General features: G+C 25.2%; 1 protein-coding gene across 1 annotated transcript; it reads left to right on the forward strand.

The window, feature by feature from the left end:
- The first annotated feature begins 1578 nt into the window (after positions 1-1578).
- Positions 1579-25184, forward strand: LOC129961964 (peptidyl-prolyl cis-trans isomerase FKBP8-like). The gene is made up of 11 exons (XM_056075613.1): positions 1579-1992; positions 6305-6449; positions 8237-8324; positions 8583-8690; positions 12486-12560; positions 14213-14243; positions 15108-15194; positions 15981-16070; positions 19520-19597; positions 20315-20437; positions 24554-25184. The coding sequence occupies exons 1-11, from the start codon at positions 1684-1686 to the stop codon at positions 24632-24634; spliced, it is 1215 nt and encodes a 404-aa protein (XP_055931588.1). The 5' UTR covers positions 1579-1683; the 3' UTR covers positions 24635-25184.
- The last annotated feature ends 1560 nt before the right edge of the window (positions 25185-26744 follow it).

A 26744-nucleotide genomic window follows, 5' to 3' on the forward strand; every position in this document is an offset into this window, starting at 1 on the left:
TCAAAAAGCAATTATATTTGTCATATGTAAGGAATAAATACTGACGAAGAAAGTTGAAGGCTAGGATGAGACTAAGTAAGGAAAAAGGCTATCATCGCTCTTGGCAGGATCTTCCTAACAATTAACCAAATTACGATGGAATGTTTTCTTCATCAGGATAAAACGCATTATTTATTCGTGTTTATTGCCAAGTAAAACTCAAACAGCCTCTCTTGTCCTTAAGAAATTTTTCTGAATGGAAATACTGGTTAAATCTTAATTTTTTATTATTTTTTTGCATTAATGATTAGATTTTACTAAAAGCTTTATTAAATGTTACTATTTGCATTACAAGTAGCAGACTAAAGCAATCCAATGATTTATTCATTGTCGATCTTAATTAAATTGAATGTGTCTCAAGCCACTAAACGATGGATGCATACAGTCGCTGTAATTAGAAATCGCTTCGTTGTCCCAACATCTGAAAATGAATGATTATCTTCTAACTGGATTCAATTGTTTAAAATTGATTTATTATTAACGAAATGATTTTATTTATACACGTTTTATTTAAAAACTAATCAAAGTAAGAATAATTTTCGTTTCAAAATGTACGCATTCGTTTCGTTTAAAGTGTGGTGATGCTTTATAAGCCAGATAACAGCTACGAGACATGAGCAATTTCTTTTGTCTAGTGGTCGTGTTACTAGGCTACGAACCCAAAGGTTGCGAGTTCGATCCTCGCCTATCGCCAGCAGCAACAAAAGCAACAAGTTTAATTCTCACAATGTTTTCTTGGCGAGTCCTTCTATTGTTAAATGTTAATAAATAATAATGATGATAGATATTGATAAATGATGATAGATTAATCGATGTGAATTTCAGATTTATCATCTGTTTTTTAGTTCCCTGTAAAGGGGTTTATTTGATGCAATAGTAGTTTTTCAGTAAGCAGTTGATACCAAACCAAGAGGACAATCGAATTAGTGGAGTGCTGGTTATGGATGATCTAAAAAAATGCATTTTAATAACATTATGGTTATTGAAAAAAAATACTAAAAAATTAAACTATATACTATACTTATTATGAAATATAATTTAAAATCTGAGTAGCAATCTATTACTTAAATCGCTCTATAAGATCACTGACACTGACGTATGCAGCGATTTGTTTTTACTTTATAAAACCCTACTAAAAACAATAGATATTTAAGGATGCCTATAGTTGTCAATTATATGAATGTAAAATGTCCTATAACTTAATAAGAATTATATTCTAAAATTTAAACGATATTTGGGTTAAAATTCACATCAATTCAAATGCGCAGATCTTGTAAATTAAATGAAAGCATAAAATTAATATACTCACAAAACAAATCTTTTTTAAATTGAAATTTCGAGGGTCAAACAATCACATATCCACTATATGTCTTACAAATTAAACTTAGCAATTCATATGCATTTCATACCAATAGGATTATTCTTTTAGGGTATTTATTCTTTTTTTTTTAGGTGGGAGCGAGAGGAAAAGGAAAGGAGTACTAGAATTTTCTTTTTTGTTATCTCATTTATAATAGAAGCGCTTGCAACTGGCAACAAACATTGTTTGTGATTGTGATTATATCCATAGTTTCTTTTCTTGTTTTATCCTCCTAGCACTTTGTTTCGCCAAAATTAATTTTTCTGCGTTTACCAAGTTTTATAATGTCTGAATCAAAACAATCTACAGAATTACTTAATGGTGAAAGCATAAATAATTCTGAAAATCAATTTCCTATTGAAAAAAATTGCAACATGCCGGAAGATATACCTGAATCATCTGAAATTTCATCTAATGAACCTCTACTAGAAAATTCTACAAACATTCCTAAATCTACTGAATCATTCCAAACTGAAGATGGAACAAAATCAAAAAATTTGGACACAAATTCTGTAGAATTAACAAATTCAAACGATGAAGATACTGAAGATGAATGGATAGATATTACAGGAAGTGGAAATTTCAAGAAAAAAGTAATTTTTTTTTATCATAATTGAAATAAATTTCCTGCTGTTTTATAATTTAGTTTATTACTTATTTGTTAAAAATTAAAGTAGGTATTTTTTGCCAATAATTCGTTAAAAATTAATTACAATTGTTTTTCTAGTATCAAAAAAATCTACAATTAGTATATAATTTTGTATGTATCTTGCATATGATTTTTGTCATGTATTATTGTTCATTTGTTTATCAATATTTAGCTCAGTTTTCTTTATTTATAAGGCATTCATAAAGTTTATTTCCTTGTTTTAGTTTTTAAATGCATTATCATTTATCAAATTTTAATAGAGATGCCTGTATTAAACTTTATTTTATTGTACACATATTCACACACATATATATATTCCTTCATTTATTTTAAAATTATAGAAAATAGATTTTGTTTAGAGTTGAAAAAAAAATGTTGTTTGAAACATTATATTTATGAGAGAAAAACATGATATTTTAACCCACTCTTAGAATTAACCACTTTTAGATACTCTTTTGGGATGTTTGTATATGGGTGCTAGTTAATTGTGATGGTAATTTTATTTTTATATTATTTTTACTAAATGTTTACTCCGATTATCACTAAAAAAGAAAAAAGAATTAAAAAAAATCTTAATTTTTATAAATTTTCTCCTTGGTTGTATTTAGCAAAATATTTATGACACATTAACATTTTTAGAAAAAATAGTTCAAATTTTCTCTTGACTAAAATTTATTAAATTCTGAATGTATGAATTTCATTATTTTAAGCCAATCAGTGGAAATTATAACCAAGATTAAATGGGTTAGTTCAAGATAGATTTATTACAAGGGCAATTTGTAAAGTAATCACAACTCCAAGTTTCTTACACACACTCAATCGTCTCTACAACCTCATATGCATTAAGTGCAATAGAAACAACAAGATTTCCTGCATCTTGTTCATATACTCAAAATATACAGGGTATAGAGTTGAATTTTGGAAAGAAACTAAAAGTCAAATATATTTTTTTTCTTTTATATTATTTCAAACTTGTAAATAAAAATCATTTAAGCAACTTCATATAAGCTTTCATGTACCTTTATATTCACTAATTGTAACCTTTTGCAATCCAGGGAATTGCCTTTGTCACTAAATATCCCACATTGTTTGCATTAGTCTCAAGCCAGCATTTTCTGTTGAATAGTGGATTTTCTTTTAGATAGATATTTAAAGGTCTAAAATAACGATATTCAAAGTTTCATTACTTGGTTGCTTTTAGTTGCAGAAAATAAAAAAAAGATTTTCTAAAAAAATTAGAATTTCAAGATGCCAAGAATATTTGACAAAATAAAATCAGTAATATTGAAATACTCTAAAAATGTAAACTTTGTAATTTTTTTCAGTAATCCTGCAATTCTTTACATCATTTAAAGAATTGGAAGTAAGGATTTAGAAATTAGTTTCAGATTACACTTAGAGTGGATATCCTGTATAATTAATCAGTGTTATTAAACTAAAGTTTATTGATCTACTTGTCTTGGGATTAAATTATTACAAAAAAGTTTTCGAGAAATTTGTACAATTTGGTAGTTTATGAAAGGTTTGTACAGCTTACTACTACTCATGTTACAATTTTAGAGATTTGATTATTGCTTGATAAAAACAAACAAGTCTCATTAAAAAAAATACACATATAAAGAAAGGTTTATTATATTTTAAATTTAGCTGTTCTTTAACTTGACCATTGATTAGTCGATTAGATTCTCCTAAATGGCACTTGAATGTACAAAGAATGACTTCCTACAGTGTGACTACAGAAAATACCTGATTAAGCTTCAAACATTTTCTTATAAAATTATAAGATAAGCTTATAAGCTTTTCCCTGATCAAGCTTATAACATTTTCCTGACTTACGACTGCTAATTATATTAGTTTCCTGGCTTTCTTCCTACTGAATATTACAATACACATTATTAAAAACAGCATTATGAGTTATTTAATATAAAACATATATTTTTCCATAAAACTTAATTTTTTTAAAAAAATGGAATGATCTTCCTAAAAATAATTATTAAAACAGCTAGAATGATTATTAAAATAACTAGAAATTTTAATAAAATACTTCACTTCTAAAACTTCATAAGAATTCTAGGAAACATTAAAACTACTCTTTGCATTATAAGTTAAATTAATTTAACTGTTATTGTGATTTTTGCTCAAAATTTTGAAACAGTTTAGTAACTAATTAGTGCTTTTTGCATAAGTACCAGAATTGCATTTTGTAGCATAAATATAGAAATAGTATGATTATACACACCTAATAATATATATATATATTTGCAAAGATTTAAACAACAACAAAAAAAAGTGTCAAATTTTACTTTCAATATTTTTTCTTCAATAAACATTAAGAAATTACTTTCTTTAATTAAAAATAAGCTTATATAAATGAATACAAATATTTTAATTTCATTTTTATTACAAATACTATCAATTAAAATACAAATACTATCAATAAATCAATATATCAATTAAATACAAATACTATCAATTTAAAGCTAATATCTCAAATAACAAATGCTTACCTATTACAATTAAAATGAATATATATATAAATAATGATCAATTAATAATTTCAAAATTGAAATATCAATTATTAGGATACTAATAAAAATATTTGGTTTAAAACAATGTCCTACTTTAAGTGAATTAAATAGTTTTAAAACCTTATTTTAGCAAAATTTTCAACTCTTAAACTCGTTTTTTTTAGCTACTATAATAATTTTTAATTAATTAATTTATATTTATTATACTTTTAAATTTTTGAAATAATACTCTGCTTCCCATTTTTCTTTCCAAATTTTTACATAATTCCTTCCCTTCCTTTCTTTTCTTTAGATTCTTTATATCTGGCTTATAAATTCTTCGCACTTAAAAACAATTATTTTTACACTTTAAAATTATTTATTCTACTATTTGCTTGAATGCTGTCATAAATGATTAATTTTTTAATGAATGTTTATACTTTCATATTCTCTCATAAACTATTTTTATAGATTAAAAATCATCTTTGAACAATACTGTTGCCATGAGAAAGTTTTATCATTTTTAATTAAAATATAGCATTGTTGCAATGTTTTGAGTTGAAAGCAGGTTGAACCAAAATTTATTCACACTTTGTTTTTTGAAAGGTGAAAATTGATCTTTCTGAAAATTTCATTAAGGTTGTTGTTAGCAACCTACAACATGCATTGCCTTATCATTTTTTTTTTATTATAATTAAATTTTTAAATGTCACCATACTCTTGAAAGAAAGCTATATTGTTTGCTATTGCTGTGATCATTTTGGTGACATTAGACTTCGAATATAGAGAAATGGTAATGCAAAATTGCCGAACGCCCTCATGCTTGGTGCAAAATGCTGTTGCATGTAATTTTCCTTGAATTTTAGATATTTTAACAGATTTCACAGGTTGATAAAATTTACTGATTTCCCGATTCTTTCACCATCTTGTTCTGCATTCCAGCCATTCCATTGGCAAAACTTGTTGGGAAGACTTTTTATTTTCCAGCTGGATGAAGAATGAAATGTTCTCATGTTTAATTTGTGTTGCAAAATATTGGTTCATATGACATCCTTGTTATTTGATTGCTTTAAATTCTTAGATCTACATTTAACATAAAGATTAAAGAGGAAAAGAAACAACAACATATCAGTTTTTCACTATCTTAACAATTATTATGAACACATTTATAAAATCTAGCATACAGTTTTGTAATTTGGTGATAAAAAAATAATTTAAAAAAATGATGATAGAGATTTTTATTTAATTGAATAGTGACAAAAATTGCTAATGTTTAAAATTCATTGTAATTCCTTAATTGAAAAATAATTTTATTGCTCATATATGTGAATTTTGAAACTTTAGATTTAAGATGTGTTATCTTTTAATGACTAAATTCCATTTTACAGCTTAAGATTATTGCTTGTTTTAATAGATGAATGTGCATTGAAAATAGATAGATAGCGACTTTATAGCTGAAGACATCTGAAGTACATAATAATGATTTATAAAACATATTATAATTTGTTAGCAATTTCTGTGCATTTTTTTAGCAATTTTTGTGTTTGTTTCCTTCATTTTACTATAGTAAAATTTTTATTTTTAAAAATTTATATTTAATAATTTTGAAATCATTCAATTATTGTCAGATGAAAAATAAAATAATGCTTTATTTAAATAATTTTTTATTGTACTATTCATTCCTTAAACTATTTATATGCTTATAATAAACTTATTGGTCTGTTTTTTTTCTTTCGTTTTTTATAATAGGTTATTGAAAAAGGTCTAGGGCCGGACACTCGCCCAAAACATGGTGATAGAGTGACTGCAGATATTTTTTTCTATGTTAATGGGACTTTATTTGAGGAACATCAAGATGTTAAACTTATTGTTGGAGATCTAGACATGATGCAAGGTAAACACACAAGTATCAATATGTTGATGTACTAACATAGGTTATCATGTCATGCCTGCATGGTAGACTAGGACTATCTATCTAAATCTTTGATTGTTAAAGAATTAGAATGCTAATGTGTTGTAAAATTACTGTCCAAAAATATTAAGCTGCAAAGTTAACTGATTAGCATGACGATATATTTTGAAATGTTTTAAAGATATAGATATGATGAGTGGAAAAAACTTTTTCTGTTTACAGAACATAAATGATAGACTCGGGTAACATATTAAGATAATAAACTGATGTGGAAAATAACTGTTTTCTCTTATAATGTTAAACACAGTACTTCAGAAATAATATTTTTGTCAAAAATATCAGTCAACCCTAAAATTTTGAAAATCATGAAAAAAAAAAAAAAAAAATATTTAAGAAAGCATGAGCACATATTATCAGTGCAGTGAAAAAGACACTAAATAATATGTTTTAATTGCAGTTGTGCTATTTGAAATTTTTTCAGAAAACTTTTACTACCATTGCATATATTATGCTGACATTTATATATTAAAAGAGGAGGGTGAGAATTTAGCAACTGTATATTCTGTGTCATGCATAACTGAAATCTTTTAGATATTTTTAGGTGTGTGTTTATATTGAACATTTGAAACTGATAGGATGAATTTGAAGAAATCTTCATGTACAATTTTAGTGTTTTTCTTTTTCTGAATATAAATTTGAGAGAAGATAATATCATAAGACGTTATTCATATCTGTTCAAATAATTTTAACAAAATTCTAAATTAATCCAACATTTCCTTTTCTTCTTTCAGTTATACAAATTTACTATTAATTCCTTCTGTACTAGTTTCCCTCTTGGATTTCCAAGTTCTGATTATTTAAATTTTTTTTTTACCTTTTAGTAACTATAACCATAAATTAACAATGGGTGATTATTTAGTTGGAAAATACCTCATAAATTATCTGGAATTCAAATATAATTTAACATATTAAAAAATAGATCTAAGTCTCATTGAAATGACCTTCACAAAGAAAAATCTAGTATTTATTATTTCTAGATTCTTGAACTCTGTATAAATGGTGATGACTAGTTCTTGAACATCAAATGTAAGTAACAAATTCAATTTTTAGCATCCCATATTCAAAGAGTTGTAAATTATTGTAAAACTCAGTGAAACTTGGATCTATTGACTTAAAATAATAATATTTTCTTAACACTTTATTAACCAATACTAATAAACATTTAGAAGCATTGTTTTATAAAACTTAAATAATGTCCTTTTAAAATAAATGATTTATAAATTGAAATGAAAATTTCTTTTGATAGTTTGTTTTTTACTAGAAATTATTATCATGAAAAACCTTGTGTAAATTTATCTAATCTAACTTCAAAGGTATTTTATATTAAAAAAAAAAGATCATCAAAGTTGATTTGATAAATTTATTTCTTCAGAATTATAATGATAGTAAAATGGGAATAAAGCGTATCTTATTCCATTCCAAAATTATTTGATTGAAGGTATTTGAATTATATTGAATATTTATTTGTCCAATTGCTTTTGTTCCACCTCTATATTTCTTCTATTTAAATTAATCCAAACTTGCTCTTCACATTAATGAAAATAAATGGTTAATTTTCATGTTGAAAAGTTATTTAGGTTTTTATTGCAAAAATGCTATTAATTTCAATTATGATTTCATATGTGAATAAGATATGACTTTTTTTTCTTTGTATCCTTAAACGAAATTTTTAATTATACACTATATTGAATTTTCTTTTGCTCTTATAGGTATTGATATGGTTCTTTGTTTAATTGAAACAAAAGAAAAAGCAAAAGTCATTATACCATCTAAGCTGGCTTATGGAAACAAAGGACGGTAATGTATATTACATTTTCATGCAAAATTTTTATTTTTTTGACTATCAAAAAATTTTGTTTATTAAGTCTTGAGGTGCTCGTTTTTCCTTGTTTTGAAATTTTATGATTTATTTCTTAATTTATGATTTCTTGCTACTATTTAGGTGATTTTAAATTATAATCATTGAACAAAAATGGGGATTTTCAACTTCCTTTCTTATCTTGTCTGTAAAATATTCATTTGATGATTTTTTTTAATGAGTAATTGTGCATGCAGATTACCTGAAGTTCCACCAGATGCTGAAATTGAATGTGATATAGAAGTGAAAGAAGTAGAATCTTTAGATCTTGACAGCCTTTCATTATCAGAAAAATTAAAGTTAGGGTATGTACATTTAGAAGTTTTATTTATTTATTATCAGAGCGCATTATAACAGTTGCTGATAAATTTATAATATATAAAGCTCCAATAATTAATTTTAGTTTTGTAGATTCAGTGGTTTTAATGATGCATAATAGTTAATATTTGTAAAAGCTACTGATAAAACAGATTTATATAAAATAACATCAACATTTTAACTGAATATAATTTTAATCCCATCACATCTGTGCATTATCTTTAAATAAATAAGGTTTAAATATAAGTAGGTAGTTTTAAATTTCCCATCATTAATTTTATTATTAAGAGTGAATCAGTTATTTGAAAATTGCAATAAAGTGAAATAAAACTGTTTTATTTGAATACATGCCTTATGGGGAAATTTTTCTAGCTTTCATTTTAGTTTATCCTCATGGACTTGTCTTTTTTTAGATTAATATGACTGTCTCAATCTCAAAGATCCATGGATCTATTTTCTATTCAGTTGTGTCCACCTTTATAGCTTGTTTGCTTTGTGTGTCCATAATCTTGGTGACAGTCAGAAGAGCTCTCCATGAGAAGCTGTATCATTTGTTTTGTTAAAAATGTTATATTTTAGCTATGCATAGGAACTTATTAGATGGGTGATGCACTAATATTTCTTAATGTTTCAGTTTTGTTGGTGGCTAGCCACATGAGTGGTTAAGGCTAAGGATGAAGTGAAGGTATCACTACATTCATCTTAATGTTAAGGATGGTTGCTATCTTTGCAGTTGATATCTAATGTATAGATTAGATTGTAAACATAAGCATGCAAGATGTAGAATAGCCAGAATCTGTGGCTGGCAATTAGAACAATAATTTAACTGTATATGGATTTATTTAATCCATCTACTGTTCAAATTGAAAAAATTTGATTCTTATCCAGTTTGTGAGGGGACTTCAGCTTCTCTGATTTGTTTGCGTTTAAAATAATTATAAAAAATAAGAAACCTATGATAATCAAATTCTTCCAAGTTTGAACAAACCTCATCTTTTAGATTTCTGGTATTATGCATGTCAATAAAGCTGTTCATTTAGCCAATGCAGCTAATGAAATCAATAATACTTATAAAAGGAAATCTCCCCAAGTTAAGTAACTTTGAATATAAGTCAGTAGATGACATCATAATATCAAATCTGATAATAAAATCATCTACAATGCAAGAGGCCATTAATTGCGATCCAATTGAAACCTCAATAATTTAAAATCATTCTGATAAATTTGTCATGGAACATAAACTGGATAGAGCTAATTAGCATGGGTTGATTTAAAATTCTTTTATAATTTGCCCTAAATATTCATGTTCAAAGACAACATCTGAAAAGCTACAATGATTTTTTCCCTTATCATTTGTTACCAGAAATAGTCATTTTATTGTTTTTTCAGGTTTAGATCTTTTGAATTTTGATTGATTGAATTTTGATCAATTTTTCATTAATACTGTTCAGACAATATGCTCTTTTTATATTATTTTTTATGATTATTTAACAATTAAAATTGCTAGATTTAATGATTTCTGGTTTTTATTACATATTTTTATTATTTTTAATAACAACTGCTAAAGTTTTCGAATTTTAACAATTTTGAATATTTTGGGTCTGTCATTTTAGTGTTAAAAAGGCTGCAATACATTGAATTGATTATTAGAATTATCAGCCTTGTTATTGATAATTGATAACCTTAAACCAAATAATAAGACATAGTTAAATCGAAAGATAAATATGCATTTATACAGTCATAAAAATGGATCTATTAAAATTTTTTTATTAAAAAAATTCAAAAGAATTATAATAAAACAATTTTATGCTTTACTTTAAAAAATGATTTCTGATGATGATCTGAGCTAAACAACTTATTGACTGTACAGAATTATGATTTTAAAAATGTCTAAATTGTCTATAAATATAAAGCTATTTCTTTTTCAAGGAAGTAGGTGTGTATCTAACAGGAAATCAGAGTAAAATAATTAAATGTGAGGATGTCTTTTTTTTCCTTTAGTACAAACTTTTCAATTGTTTTCTTATTTGAGTTATTTCAAATAATGTCATAATGTCACCTTGTGCATGATTTGTTATTATTCTGAAATTTTATAAGGCTTTCAAGGAAATAGATATTGTGCAAAATTATAAGATGTTTCAAAAATTTAGATAATAAAGAATATGAATTTGCTATGAGAAAACATGATAAGCTGTTGAATAAAAATAAATATATAAAAAAATATTCATATGTTCTTGCATAATATACTTGGCACTTGTTCTGTAGTTATACAAAAGGTTTCATCTTTGTGCATGATTTAGGCATTTCTATTCTATATGCAGAATTTGGTTAATAGAAACATGCTTTTTATCCTCTTTAATTCTCTTTTTGCAGCTGACTATTTCTATTTAAGATGACATTATTTTTTCTGAACATATTTATGCTGTTTTAATATTAGATTTTGTTACCATCAATTTTCATGTTTGCATTTTTCTTTTTAATCTTTTACGGATCTCAATCCTTATTTTCTAAAATTTGCTTTTATCATTATTTGCCATCAAAAATACATGATTTTTTTATATTTGCTAACAACTGGTCATCATGGTATGCAGTTGATTTACTGGAAATATTAATTCAATCAAAATTCTTATGCATAACTTGATGTTTATGATTCCATCATCAATGTATTTTTAAACATCAAATAATGACAGACACTAAAGCCCTGCTGTTTTAATCTCATTGTTTCTTTTTATTGTATGCATAATTCTTGCTAATTGTATCAATCTCTGTGATACCATATTGTCATTAAAAACTTAAGCACATGGGCAACCTATTTGAATGCACATTTTCTTTTGCAATTTCACTTTTTCATTTTTTGTATGAACTGCATAGATAATGAGTATAATCTTTTTACCTTAAGCTTCAGAAACAGGGGAAAAAAAAAAAAGTCAGGTGATTTAAAAATTTGATGTAACATTGAAAATGTTTGAATTTCTTTGTAACAATGAAATATGCTGTTGAAAATTATGCAACAGTATTATTTTAAAAAAAAGCTGTTAAAATTCAGGAAGAAAATTTCAAAACTTAAATTGGTATAGTTAAGAAAGCAATTTTTAAAATTTCAGAATAGTGTAATAATCAGTTACATATGATATTATTTTTGTTTGTTATTGTAGTCAAATGCCAAAATGTCACTTCATTTTTAATTAATTGAAATTTCAGGAAAATTGTTCTAAGGCGCACTTTCTTATTGTGTGTGTGTATATATATATATATATATATATATATGCTAAATTTTGTAGCTCTAGGTCAAATGATCTGACCTATAGAAAACCAACACACACAGAGAGGCATATATATTTTCCTTTATTAATAGTAGAGATTCATTACTGAAAATTTTTTATATTAGATATAATGCTTTATTTGTGGCAATTGTGCACATTTGTGGCAATGTTTTTGATATTTTCTTAAATTTTCTTAAATGTAGGCAAATTATATACATTATGAAAATTGTCATTTGGTTATCTAATTTTTCAAATTGAAAATTTTAAGAGTTTTTAACTTATGTATGCTTGGTAATTTCTTCTTCTTTGCTGGTCAATCTTAGTATTTTTTTTTTTTGGTCAATTCTGAAAATGTTAAGAAATATTTTTAAAGTATATTTACATAAATATTAATTGTATATAATACTTCTATACAATTGAAATATTTTGCATTTATATAATATTTGTTTCTTAAAATTGTAGAACTATAAAAATATGAAACATAAATTTCAAATAAAAAAAAATACTGCTATTTTACAGAAATGATAAGCGATTAAGAGGAAATTATTTTTATGAACGTGGAGAATTTATTGAAGCCATCCATTGTTATGAAAGGTATGTACTTCTTTTTAAAAATATTTTCCTTGCGATAAATTTGCAATATATTTCCTTATTTATCATCTAATTAATTTTGTTTATTCTTAATCTTTTGTCTTTGTTGATATAATAAATTACAAGTTGCAGTATTAAAGAATATATGAATTATCTTTGTATTTTTGAGGGATACCATTTGTAAAATGTTGAGAAGTGAGCTCTATCCTCAATTAATATAAACATACTAAATGAGAAATACGGTAAACTACATGGCTGAAATATAATATTGTATTTTGTTTACTTTATTTATACATTTTTACCTAAATCTGGTTGTATAATCAAATCAATCATCTATATTAAATTGCCATCATTGTATTCTTTGACTTTTAAGATGACATAAAATTATTTTTGTTTGATAGCTCCACATTTATTTCTTTGAAAACATTAAAATTATGAAATCAAAATGCAATTATGAGAAAAATCTTTTCGAGGATATTTTTTTATACCAGTTGGAATCTTGTTTAATTCACAGATATAATAAACAATTTGCTCTAAGTTACATCCTTTTGTGGGAAAATATATATATATAAAAAAAATTGGCTAGGGAAGAAAAACTTATGATTTTTTTAAAAAAATTCTAAATTTCAAATATATTTTCTTTTGTCCACATTTATATTTTTTTCAAGTTTTTTTAAAAATTCAGTTTTTTGGATATAAGCTTTTTGATTCTTATAATGTCTGAAAGATCTTTATTAGAATAAAAAATATAATTTTCTTTTTTATAATTGCTATTTTATTTTGAAACATTTGATTATAGACATTTTTATTTTGTTAATTTATTGTATCTTAATCTGATTTTAATTTTTTAACTTGTATAATTTTGTTGTGCTCAGAATAAATTAGATTTTTTCTTACCTTAAAATGATTTTTTTTTTTTTTTTTTTTTTTTTTTAAATTTCAGAAAGTTATTCCTAACCTACTACTTCTAGCGCGAAAACTGTTTTGATTTTCAAATTTTCAGCTGTAAAAGAGATAAGCTTGATTTATCTTAAATAATAGCAGATGAATATTCTTTTAAGTTATAAGAACTACAAACTAATATTATAAGAATTCCATATAATGTAATGATTGAGTTTCTTTGTTGTATATTGACTCATGCTACATAGTCAAACAGTTTTATTATGTGAAAACCTGGATTGTGAAATGCATTTTATAATATTATCCTCTGATTTGGTCTTGAATGTTTTATAGTCTGCTTTATTCTATATTTATAAAATAAATTATATCTTCCCTTTAATTTAAATAGGAATAATGTGACTTTACATGTAGAATTTGAATTGAAGCAAAATCTGTTTGAGATATTGTAAGTTATATAATCGTTGTAACTTTGGTAGTAATTCCACTATCTATGACTTAATCTTTCCTGTAGATTTTTTTCATTCAGAGCTTTTAGGAAGAATGATACAATTGAAGTATAACATTTAGAGTGTGATATAGCTAATCTCATTATTATTATTATTACTATAAATTTCAAATTTATTCTTCCTGAATTTGTTTTGATACAAAATTATAGCTTTATATTATGGCACTTATTTTATTATTGTACTTATTCTGTTTATTTATTCTATGATTAATAAATAATGTTTGATAGTAATTAAAAAAATTTATTTCAGAGCAGTTGAATATTTGGATGCAATACATGATGTAAGTTTAAGTAAATTTATTTCATAAAGTGTATTTTTTTGCATATAAAATGATATTCTCTACTTTTTTTTTTTATAAAAGTATTTTATGCAATATGAATTTCTGAAAATAGATATAACATTTCATAATAATGAGGAAGACGATTTTTTTTGTTGTTGATAGTCAATGGCAGTTTAAGTGAGCATTGCTTAAAAATTATGTAGTATATAAGTTGCCTGATTAAATATTTTTAAATTTATATTTTAATGCAATGATTAAAATTGATTTATTAGATTAGAATTCTGTTTAAATGCTATTAATAAATAATTTATATTATCAGTGCTTTTCAATGCTTTCAGTCTCTTCCTAGTTTCCTGTATACTGTCATCATTTTGAGTTTCCATTAACTAAAGAAAGTGATTAATGGCAATTTGCATTTTGCATGTAGAATTTATAAGTATGTTTAAACTTTTCATAAATTTTAAATTTAACTCCACAGTTTTAATAAGATGCAGAATTTAATAGGAAGGATGGAATTATTGAGTCTATTATTTATTGGCTAGTGCTTATTAAATAAAAGAATTATTTGTCCTTATACCATAGTTGAAAGAATTTGAATCATTAAAAAAAGATGACTGTTTTGATGATGATCACAAGATAAAATTAATTTTTTAACATTTATGATGGTTTTTAAATTAATTTGTAGTTAATCATGAATTGCAAAAGAAAAAAATTAAATAATAAAATATAAAAATATTAAAAAAATCTCTAAATATTAAAAAAAAAATATCTCTGAAAATTACATTTATTTTGTGATTATTTTTATTGCCATTTTTAAAAATTTTATTAATCAGTTGCTCATATTTTCTTCTTATTTTTTTTTAGTGTTCTGGTGTTTCTGCAGAGCAATCTCAGGAAATTGTAGATATGAGAATTAAAGTTTATAACAATATGGCTGCTTCTCATATGAAGGTATGTATTTTCCTATTTTTTATAAATTTATAATTGTCTTTTAATTTTTAAAAATTTAGATTTCTGAGAGGGAAAGTTCATATTAATAGATAGTTTTAGAATGAATAATTTGGCATTAAATGCTTCCTCCTCCAAAGAATAATCAAAAATGTCGAAATGAATGAAGGAAAAAGAGTCAATCTTGTCCCCCCCCCCCAAAAAAAAATAATTACAATCACAATTTTGTTTGAGGTAAATTGCCAAAAAGAAAAAAGTATTTTATCTGGAGTAACATCAAGAGTTGGTGCAATACACTACTAAAAGAAGGGGTAGGGATTAGCTAGCATTAAGGGGAGGATTAAAAAACTTTCTTTTTAAATGTATGATTTTATTACACAGTTATTAAATATTAATATTTGGAAATAATTCTGTTGAGTTTCTTGATACACCTTGTAACGTTTTTCTTACGAAATGTCAATGACTAGAATCAAATTATCTACAAGTATGGTTTTTTCCCTTTTAATAATATTCAACATTTTATGATTTATAAAGTTTCTTAAGTTTTATGATTTATCACAAAACATTTCTTAAAACATTTATGTGCTTGTCTAAATCTCCTTTTTGTTTTAAACCATTTACAGCAAATTTTTCTTTGTTAAAAAATTTTTAGAATGTAAAGTTAATTTTTAAAAATCTTTTACAGATACTTATTGTCTAGAGCTGTGTCATGATTTAAATATTTCTACTGCTGGTAAAGTATTGCAATATGAATGATGAATAATGAATGATCATTCTTGTCTTTTTTAGTTAAGTGCATATAGTGCTGCCCTTAAATCTGTTGAATTGGTTTTGAAAGTTCAACCCAAGAATGTAAAAGCTTTATTTAGGAAAGCAAAAGTGAGTGTTACTTCATTTAAATTCATTAATACATATTTGATGTCTTTTTCCCATTTCAATAAAAGAAGATTAAAAATCAATTCAATCTCTAGAAGATGAATAGTCAGCTAAAAAGTTTGCTAATTGTTAAATAATTTTGACTATGTAGCTTCACAGTATTTTTTTTTCTTGCTTTTTATTAATTTTATGACCATTTATTATTGGTATATGCACACGTGAAACATCCTTATTCCACTTTTTTTTTTTTTTTTTACTTTGTAAATAAATATTGTGTCATTTTTAAATGTATATATTTTTTATTATGCCATTTATTTTGAAGAAATGTTTTAAATACATGCACACACTCATATATACATACACCATACACAACAAAAGACAAAGCACAAGATATAGAATGAAAATGATAGAATAAATTTAGAACAGAATATTTTGGAATATTATTAAATTAACTAATTAAATCAACTTCAAAACATTAATTGTTAAAGTAAAACAATGTTAGATTAAGACAAAGAAATATATAATAATACATACAAAATACAGATTTTAAAAATGACATATACAGTGTAACCAACAGAAGAAAAAAAAGGTGATAGCTATTTTCATTGCTCTTTGCATATAAACTCTGCAAAAATATTATCATCATCCACATACTTGAATATATATATATATATATATATATATATATATATATATATATATAGAAAAAGTTATTGTTAATGGAAGAGAATTTGAGGAGTTTTATGGAATGTCTTGTATTTGCGGAAAGAGTCTTTTCTAATTATATGTATAGTATACAGACTTGTTGAATGGGCAATTAAAATTATTTCAAGTTCCCCAATAATAACTGCTTATTTTTAGAATTTGCTTTATATTTTCTTTTTGCAAATGCTCCATTTTTTTTCACCCTATGCGCCCTGGCCATCCGATATTGCCCATTCAACAGGAGCCTGACTCAGGTGCTTTGAGCGGTTAAATGGATTAATTTAACTGCCATTCATTTAACCAACTCATTTGATGCTTAATGAATGGTTAGTGGCAATTAAATGGTTGTACATTTAACTGCCCTTCGTTTAACCAACTCATTTGAATTCATTTAATCGCCCCAAAGCGCCCGAGTCAGGCCCCTTTCGAACGGGGCGATAACGGATGGTCTGGGCTCATAGGGTTAAAGCTTTGTTTTTAATTGTGCTTATTAAAATTTTTTGTGCATATGTGTGTGAGTGTGCATAACATTCCTAGTTATTTTGTCAAATTTGAATTTATTATTTGAAAGAAATTAAATGTTTTATTAAAATTATATATTGAAAATCGTTAAATTAATCCCATTAAATTAATTTTATTTTCAAATTTTGACCTGCATTTTCTAAATTTTATGATAGTTTTTATTCCCACCATCCTATGTGATGATATATTCCTTTTTCTTTTCTTAATTTAAAGAAGCAGGGATAGTTTTCTGGAAATTATTAAATGAAAATTGTTTTGCAGTAAAACAAGCTAATATTCAATTTAAAATTCTGTCACCTCTATTACAGTATTTTGACATTTCTATTTTTAAATTTTGCACATAATGCTCAGTGCCTCGAGGCATGCTAAAATGTGGCCGGTAAGAAAATGGCCAGACATCCTAGATCAATCGAAACTGTTATGGATTCCAATCTTTGTTCGATTCTTATTTGATTTTTTTTTTGGAATTTTTTAATAATTCTTATTAAAAGATGTCAGTGAATTAATTTTTTTAGATTTAGCACAGTAGAGTTTCGACAATTCCAAAAGGAAATTTAAAGACCAATATTTGAAAATTTTTCTTCTCATCTTTTACCTTAAGTTATATTAAAATGACTATTTTTTATGAGAATGAATATGCCTGAAAAATTCAGTTTCTGAGAAATTCAGGCGAATACAGTATACATCATTCATATTCATTTGTTTTCTCATTCAATATGCTGAATTGAAGTTCTAAAACTCCAATTAAATATTGAAATCAAATACCATTTGGAAAGACTGGTCGAATTAAAAATACTAGTTCTGTTGTGGCCTTTATTTTGGGATGATCATTGTTTTTTTTTTATTTTTATTAATTTCTTAAATACTAGATCCTGTTAATAAAATCAATTAATTGTACAGGGAAATACGAAAGCACCAATAGAACGATAAAGAACAAAGTGGCTGTTTTGATTGTATATAATAATCGATTGTAATTAACACTAGTCATCTTTGGTGACCAATTGACTCACCAGGGATATTGATTTTACTTAATTTTAGTTAAATCCTTTAAATATATGTTCATGCCTACTATTTTCCCAAATTGTTAAGATTTAAGGCTGTGTTATTTTAATTGCCCTGTATTTTTTCTATTTATTGAGTACTTGAAACTTTGTAATGGATACTAGTCTTATGACATCATTGCTTTAGTAAAAACCCAAATATCCAGTTAATTTCTCTAAATCCATCTAATCTTACTCTATCTAAATTTATAAAATATTCACTTAATCTAGTCATCTCAGACCACCAGCTGGTTTACTGTGGATATTGCTTATTTTTGATTTCAGATGAATTGTTTTTCATAAATTTGTGATTCTGCCAATATCCCTGACATTAAAACCTTATTTTTATTGGTTTAGTTAGTTTCTGTTTTTAGTATTCAAGAATGTTTCTAATTGAAACAGTTCTATAACATCATAATGTTATTAAAATTGTAAATATCTTGTTAATTTATCTTCTAAATTTCATGATATTGTAACTTCAGTTTTTTTTTATTTGTCTTTAGAACCACTCAGATATTAAACAGAATTCTTTTTCCTTAGTTTTCAACAATCTGAGAAATTCATGTGATTAAGCATTTGTGGAAACAATGAAAATGATTTGAATTTCAGGGTAATAATATAACCTATTGTTGTAAAACAGGCAATATATATATATTAAAAATTGCCAAATACAAATGAATTGAGGAGTAAACATAAATTAGACTGAAAGAAAAATAGATGAATTAATTAAATATTTTAGTCATGAGAAAAATTAAAAGTGGCACTGAAAGAAAGATATTTTTTGAGAAATCTAACAAACAAACAAAAAAAAAAAAAAAAAAAAATTCTATTACACACTTTTATTTATCTCTAATTTGATTGTAGTACCTGGATGATAGGCATTTTAATAAAACATTGCAAATGATTGGCTACAATTCATTTCTTAGAAAAACATTTCTGTTGATTATTTTTATCATTATTGAAACTTTTAAAAGCATTTTATTTTAGCTTTTGATTATATATTCCTTTTTAATTCCATATTTGTTATTTTAATCTATAATTTAAATCTTTTATTTTAATTGATATCTGGTATAAAATATTTAATTCTTTTTTTTAATTAAGTATTGCTTTTCAACTTATATGCATTTGCATATTTTAAATATTTTAAAAAATAGCTTTTATATGAGTTTATATTTTTTGCTCTAGATTTTGGGTGCTCAAGGATCTACAGATGAAGCAATTATGTGTCTAAGATTAGCTGCAAACTTAGAACCAGAAACTAAAGTGAGTAAATTCTCCAAAATTTACTTTTTAAAAAGTTTGAAATGATATGCATTAGAATTATGCTTGAACTAGAAATGCATGAAGATAAATTTGTAACTAGAAATGCATTGAAGATGCATGCATGAATTTGTAATAAATATTATTTGCACATAAATATTTATATAGATGCATAGTAGATGTATCAGTAAAAATTAAATCGAAACACACAGCATGAAATTATCTGGCTGGCTTTTACATAATTATTTTCCTTGATTATATAAGAAAATAAAAACTTCTTTTTTAAATCCTTTTTAAAAAAGTGTATTTACTTATATAAGAGAGCTAAAAAAGGTATTAATTGAAATTTGTATTAGAAATCTTTTTTTAAAGCTAACTTGGTAGTTTATAGCATAGTTTAGGAAGAAAAAGATTTTTAAAACCATCTATACCTCTTAAAGAATATTTAAATCTTTTAAATGATATTTTATCTTCTGATCAAAAAAAAAAAAAAAAGTGCAAATGTCTGCATATGAATGTAGTTTTCTGTAATATATGTAATAAAGTAATTACTGCTAAAAATTATTATTAGTATGCTCAAGTGTTTAAAACTTTATAAAAATGTTATGTAAAGCTTTGTGATATCCCATAAGTTTCGAGAAATCATATCTTCAAACACCTTTACTTTTTATAGATATTTTTAGTTTTTCACATATTCTTTTTTTTCTTTTGTTTTTGTAGATAATTCAAGTGGAACTCAGTAAATATAAAAGCAAAAAGAAAAGAGAGGAAGAGTCTCAGAAAGCCATGTATCAAAGAATGTTTCCCCAATCAGTTCCCCAAAAGTCATCTTCATTTTCAAAGGTAATAAATTTTTCTATAAGAGAGATAGAAGACATTTATATTATCCAAATGTATATTCAAGAAGACAGTTAAAATGCCATGCAAATGTTAAGAGACAGAGTAGAATGAGGACTAATTCTTTGAAGTTGGTATGAAATGTAATTTGTTAAATTATAATTTTGCTAAGTGCCATTTAATTACTTTTCATTCCACAAATAAAGTAATAGGAATTATATATATAATATAACAGAGCTTTTTCAGAATTTCATTTTTTATTTGCTTTGTTAGTGCAACTGTTTTCTGTATCTATCTTTTTTTTTGTGCAATTTTATACTGTTCTGTGTACAGTCCATATCTTTGATTATTTATTATGCAATATTATTTTTAACAGGGTATGTAACGTCATGCACTTTAATAAGCACTTTAAAAGGGCTTAATTTTCAGAAAAGGTCCTTAAAAAGTGCTTAATTTTTGTGTGAAGATGAAGGTTTTCATTTTGTTTTGTTTCCCACAAATTGAGTATGATAATTCGAGATCATGGTCGTAATGGTTTGTTTACCAGATGCATCAAAAAAGAAAACCAACAAAAGGGAAGAATTCTAAGAAGTATTCCAGAGGTTCCAGCACATATTAAGATAACACTTAATGATTCTTTTTCCTCCCTTCCTTTATTCAGTTTTTTTTCAGCAATGTGCATTGTCAGTTATTAAAATACTGGAATAATAATCTGGAAGGGGCAGTGAGAAAAGCGTATTATGCCATACTTTGCTTGAACAACCTACTACAGGTATATTGTACTATATCGAATTGTACCAGATGCCGCTATATCGAATTGTGGTACGTAATTACGTTAGACAATCACGTGAAATCTGGTATGATGAAATTTTTTGAAGCCTTAAATTTTCAATGATCATGATATCTTTCATGGTATTTTTTGAATGTCCCTATCCATTTGAACATTTTTATTTGTTGAACTAATCTTGGCAAATTTGTTTTGACTAAGAAAAAAAGGAACTGTTAGATCTGGTACTTAAATGTTTTTAAAGAAATAAATAAAAAAAGTTTAGAATTTTTCCCCCCAGGATTTAGGTTTTATTATTTTATAATAATATTTTTTTCTTTTTATAGCCCTTATAAAAATTTTTTCCCAATAAGTCTCTCTTTATATATAAAGTCTTGTTCTGAGCAACACCCAGCATTAAGCCATTCAAGTTAGGAGCATGAAATTCGGGAAGTTATTTTTTGGGTGTTAGAGGCACACTAGGAACGAAATTCTCAATTTTTAATTTGAAGTTTAATTAAAAAGTAGAATTTTAATGTGTTTTCATTATAACATCAAAATATATTATCGCATAAACATTATTTTAATGCTATTTTAAAGGTTAAAAAAAGAATAGCTTTTGAATAAACAGAAATTTTGTTTGGTTGAATGTAATTTTTAAAAAATGGGTTCTGAGAAATTAGTTTAGGAGTTTATAACAAAGATTTTTATTATAATGAAATTCAAAATGATAGAGCTTCTTCGAATTGTTGACTCACATTATTCTGCAGCTGTTAAAATTGTAGTAAAAGAAGGGAGGAAAAATGCTTTCTTTGCTTTTATTTAAACTTTAAAAAATTTTAAAGCTTGTTTATTGAATAAAATTTTTCATTTGATTAGTTTTGTTAAAATTTGAAGCAATGTGATATATTGTCTCGCTCTGGCTTCAAGAATGATATTTTTTTAAAAAATTCTTCAGTTAGCATTTTTACTTTCTGTATACAAAATTTAGAGAAAATATTGCAATCTTCAAAAAATTCGAACTCGAGATTTTAATGAATCGCCACGTTTCATGTCTCTTTGAATTTTAAAACACATTTTTGGAAAATGTCTTTCTGTAATAAAGATAAAAGAAAAATGCTTTGAGCTAGATTAATGAAATGCTGAACCACTCTGTTTTCATTACTCATATTTTTAAAAATGCTTGATTTCAATAAAAAATGTTTTTTTAGATAAGTGGCAGTTTAATCATTTCCACTTTAATTTAAAGTAGAAATTTTACGGGAGCTGACAGAAAATTAGAGAGATAAATAGTATATTATGGCTTAAGGCTATTATGAGTGAATAATATGACAATCAAATTCAAAGCTTAAAAATATTTTGATGAAAAAAGTATTGAAAGTTAAGTTACATAAAATATTTAATTGAAATTTTTAACAAGCATTGGGATTGGTGAACCGGCTGGTCGCCAAAGGTGACTAGTATATAATATAATAGAGCTTTTCCAGAATTTTATTTTTTAATTAGCTTTACTAGTGTAACTATTTCCTGTAGCTATATTTTTGTGTGTGCAATTTTATACTGTATTGTGTACAGTCCATGACTTTGATTACTTATTATGCAATATTATCTTTCAATTTATTACTTCTCTTTGATTTGGTTTCTCAATGTACTTTATTATATAATATTTGTGGTTTATAGCATTTTATTTGTGTATTTACAGTTTATATGTTTCATTTTGTATGATTTATCATGATGCATATGTAATGCACAAGATAAGAAAAAATGACTGTTTAGATAAATATTGAAAATGTTTAGTCAAAAGGTAAAAGAAAAGATAGATTGATTTCAGAAATGTGAGTTGTATGTCTCAATGTATTTTATCTGACTACTTTACCAGCAGAAAGTACATGTAATATTTTTCAAGTTCTAAGAGAAAATTTAAAGCTCAAACTGAATGGAATATCTTCTATTCATGAAAAAGTTTCTGCTTATTGTATAATTCTTTATTGTTGATGTAAAGAATAAATGTGAAGTATTTGTAAATATGATATTAAACACCTGGTAATATTTTAATGATAATTAAATCTTGTTTAAAAATAAAAAGAGAAATTAGTATTTGATATTTATTTATTATTAGTCATATTACATTAAAATAATGAAAAGCTGTGTAAATAGACATTGAATATTCATTTTATATAAGTAATGCACTCACTCAGTTTATTATTTTTAATTCATATAATGCATTTATTGTTTAGAAATATTTTTTGCATTGATTTTTTAAAGCTATGTCATTATACAATAATTTAAAGATTATAATACATATTATATTATAATCTTATATGATATATATTATTATAATCTAATACATATTATATAAGATTATAATACATATTTATGTCATTTGCTTTTAATGTAGTGAAGTCAATGGCTTTAGAGATATTTAATATTGGTGTTTTTCTAAAATTGATATAAAATCTAAATATAACGTTTGGAATAAAATGTAAAAAAAGAGAGAGGGGAGAAAGAAAGGAAAGAAGAAATGTGCATTTGTTTTTTTTAGTACTTGTATATCTGCCTGTCAAAATGTTGCAAATAACAATTTTTAACATACTAAAAGAACTTTCAAAGTCCAGGGTACTACATACTATATTTTATATTTTTTAAGAATATTTAGTTGTTTAGCCCCTTGGCATGTGATGATATCTGGAAGATGCCATTAATTTCTCATCTTCATATCAAATTCTGTCTTTCGGAGAGCCATAAATCATGCTTCAGTTTTATTTTGTTTAAATGCTCAAGATCCCTGCCCCCTTTCTTTTTAATATATATCTGTGATCACTAAAAAGAAACATTCTGTAAGAGGTACTATGTGTGAAAATAAAATGGTATAAAAGGCGAAGCAACTGGGCAATGTATTAAAAAAGGTCCAATTCTTTTGCATATCTAAATTGTTTTGAAATGTTTCATGCCTTACAAAGTTACTATTATTTTATAATTTTACTTAATTTTTGTTCACTAACAGTATTTATCACCCTGATTAACTGTTATGTAGCAATAGAAATATCAAAATAAAATATTCTGTTTCTTATCTTACACATAATTGTGTAAGATCTGTTCTTGCACTCTATAGCTATGACACTTTACTCACTCAGAAGTGTTGTTAAGGTAATGCAAACAGAGTAAGAGTGTCAAAATAATATTTTCATTTCTTTTCATACAAAAAGGGACACTTTCAAAACTGCTTTCAATAAATATCAGGCTCATTTAATTTTTATGTATTTGAATGTCTTAATTAGATATATATTTGTATGTTAATAGCAAAATATATTGTTAGTCCATTGTGAAATACTAAAATTTTAATTTTCTTCTTTTAGGCTTTGAAGTGGAGTATGGTTACAGGTGGTGTGTTAGCATTAGCTGTAGGAATGGCTGCATATCGACAGTACCACAGCTGAAATTGTTTTCCCTCGGCTCATTCTTAATGCATTGAATTCCATTTCTTAGATGCATAATCTTTTAAATGAAATTTTATTATATCTTTGGAAGAAAATTTCAGTTACAGATCCATTCATTAGACTTGCCATATATCTTCCTCCTGCAGCTATAAAATATTATAAATTTCTTTATGTATTGTTTTTAGATTAATTTTCAGAATTATTATTTACCAGAAAATTAGTTCTGTTCTCAAAGACCAAAATTTTCTTAATTTTGTTTGTAATCAAAAAATGGCCAGTAATTCTTTAAAAAAACGTGTTTTTCTTTTTTAAAAATTAAATATAATGTTTTCTTTTTGCTTTTTTTATGCATAATGTTTTACATGATTTAAAAATTTTGTTCACACTTCAGTCTTTTTCTTTATACATCTTTGATGCCTACTTTTCTCTCTCTCTTTTTATATACTGATGTTTAATTATAAATTGACTTACTCTAGTAGTATACCAAATTAGGAATGATGAAGATGTTTGTAAAATATATTAAAATTTTTTTGTTCATCCTGCTTTAAAAAAATTAGATTTCTTATCTAATTTTAAGAAATTGTTTTATAATTTAATTAATATTTTTATAAGATTGAATTAAATTTAAACTAAAAGTTGTAAATATTCTTGAAAAACGAATGTACAATTTGTATATTTTGTTGTATTTTTAAAAAGAAAAGCAATAAATCTAGCAATAATTAATCATTTAAAACTTTTAGAGATCATTCGATTTTGGAATCATATGCAGATATTAAATAATTTCACTGAGCATTACCTCATTTATGTATTTATATATATATAAAGCATTAATAATCTAGTGGTCCTTTCCTTGATATAGGTTGTTTCAAATTATATATCTGCTCAACCCTATCCAGAAAGGATTATATAATTTATTACTGTGAGATTTGTTATGAATATTTGCAATAAAGTTTATGGTATTTTCAAAACTTTTGTTTTGTATTTTTAAACTTTGTCACATTTATTTTAACTGATAATTTGAATTGCCAGTTAATTTTTATATGGGTTGGATAGTTAATAGTAGTAACTGTCCATTATCCATAGCTGTTACCATTTGGTTATCTGGAAGCAGTATCAATTCTTTTGCTGATTTGGATTCAGCTGTCAATCACTTTGAGAATCTCTGAAATAGTTTGAAATGAATACAAGTTCTTCTTTGGAATAAAAATAATATGAGAGGCTTTGGATTCAGTTCCAGTGGATCAGTATTTCCAATATGTTAAAAAGGTCCAAAGTCTCAGGAATCAAACAGATTAATCATGTTATAAATTGTTCCTGAGATTTTAAAGTGGCAGGCAGTAAAAATTCTTGTGGATTCAGTTATTCTGTGACTTCCATGTTGCTGGAAATAAGTTGTATGCAAAACTACATTGAAAGACTAAATGTTTCAGGCTAATACCTAAACTGTGTCAGTTGTAGTTATAAGATTGTCACTATTAAATTTCTAATTTTTATAAATTTCCTACATTATATTAACCATAGTCGCAAAATATTAGCATAAATTGAAATAGATGGTACCATTGGATATAAATATCTTGTCCAATACTCCCACAAGTTAAGAACCCCCCCCATTAATTATATAATATCATTTATAATTTTACAAAAATGAAGAGTAACCTGCTTACATCGTAAAGGGGCGTTTAGATGCTTATTCTCGTTACTTTTTAATATTGTAGAGTCAAATAACCTGTAATTTATGAAAGTGAAAATTTTATCCATTTCCTGTTCTATCTGTGAGGACAAATGATAATTTCTGGGCCTTTTGGCTAAGATCAAAGTATAGTATCTATATGGACAAATGTATTTTATTTTGAAAGATGAAACAATTCTCTATCTTACCATAGTTAAGTTGCGTTGGGTTTGATTCCCCTTAGTAAGCAAGATTAATCTTGTGAAGAAATAATTATCAACTTATTTGTTTCTGAAAGGGGCTCTAAAAATAATACATTTTATCAAGTAGGATTAATTAAGAAATATATTTTCCTGATTTTATCAATTAAATTCAGATTTCTGTTTATAAATTAATAAAACTAGTTTATACAAAAAATTAGGTTTATAAAAAATTAGACTA

Source organism: Argiope bruennichi, chromosome 2, assembly GCF_947563725.1.
Source record: "Argiope bruennichi chromosome 2, qqArgBrue1.1, whole genome shotgun sequence".
Taxonomy (NCBI): domain Eukaryota; kingdom Metazoa; phylum Arthropoda; class Arachnida; order Araneae; family Araneidae; genus Argiope; species Argiope bruennichi.

Excerpts from the sequence above, each read along its gene's own strand:
- LOC129961964 (XM_056075613.1), top strand. The coding sequence starts at position 1,684 with ATGTCTGAATCAAAACAATCTACAGAATTACTTAATGGTGAAAGCATA. Across the intron at positions 1,993-6,304 it reads GTGGAAATTTCAAGAAAAAA|GTTATTGAAAAAGGTCTAGG; the intron begins GTAATTTTTTTT and ends TTTTTATAATAG. Across the intron at positions 14,244-15,107 it reads ATTTGGATGCAATACATGAT|TGTTCTGGTGTTTCTGCAGA; the intron begins GTAAGTTTAAGT and ends ATTTTTTTTTAG.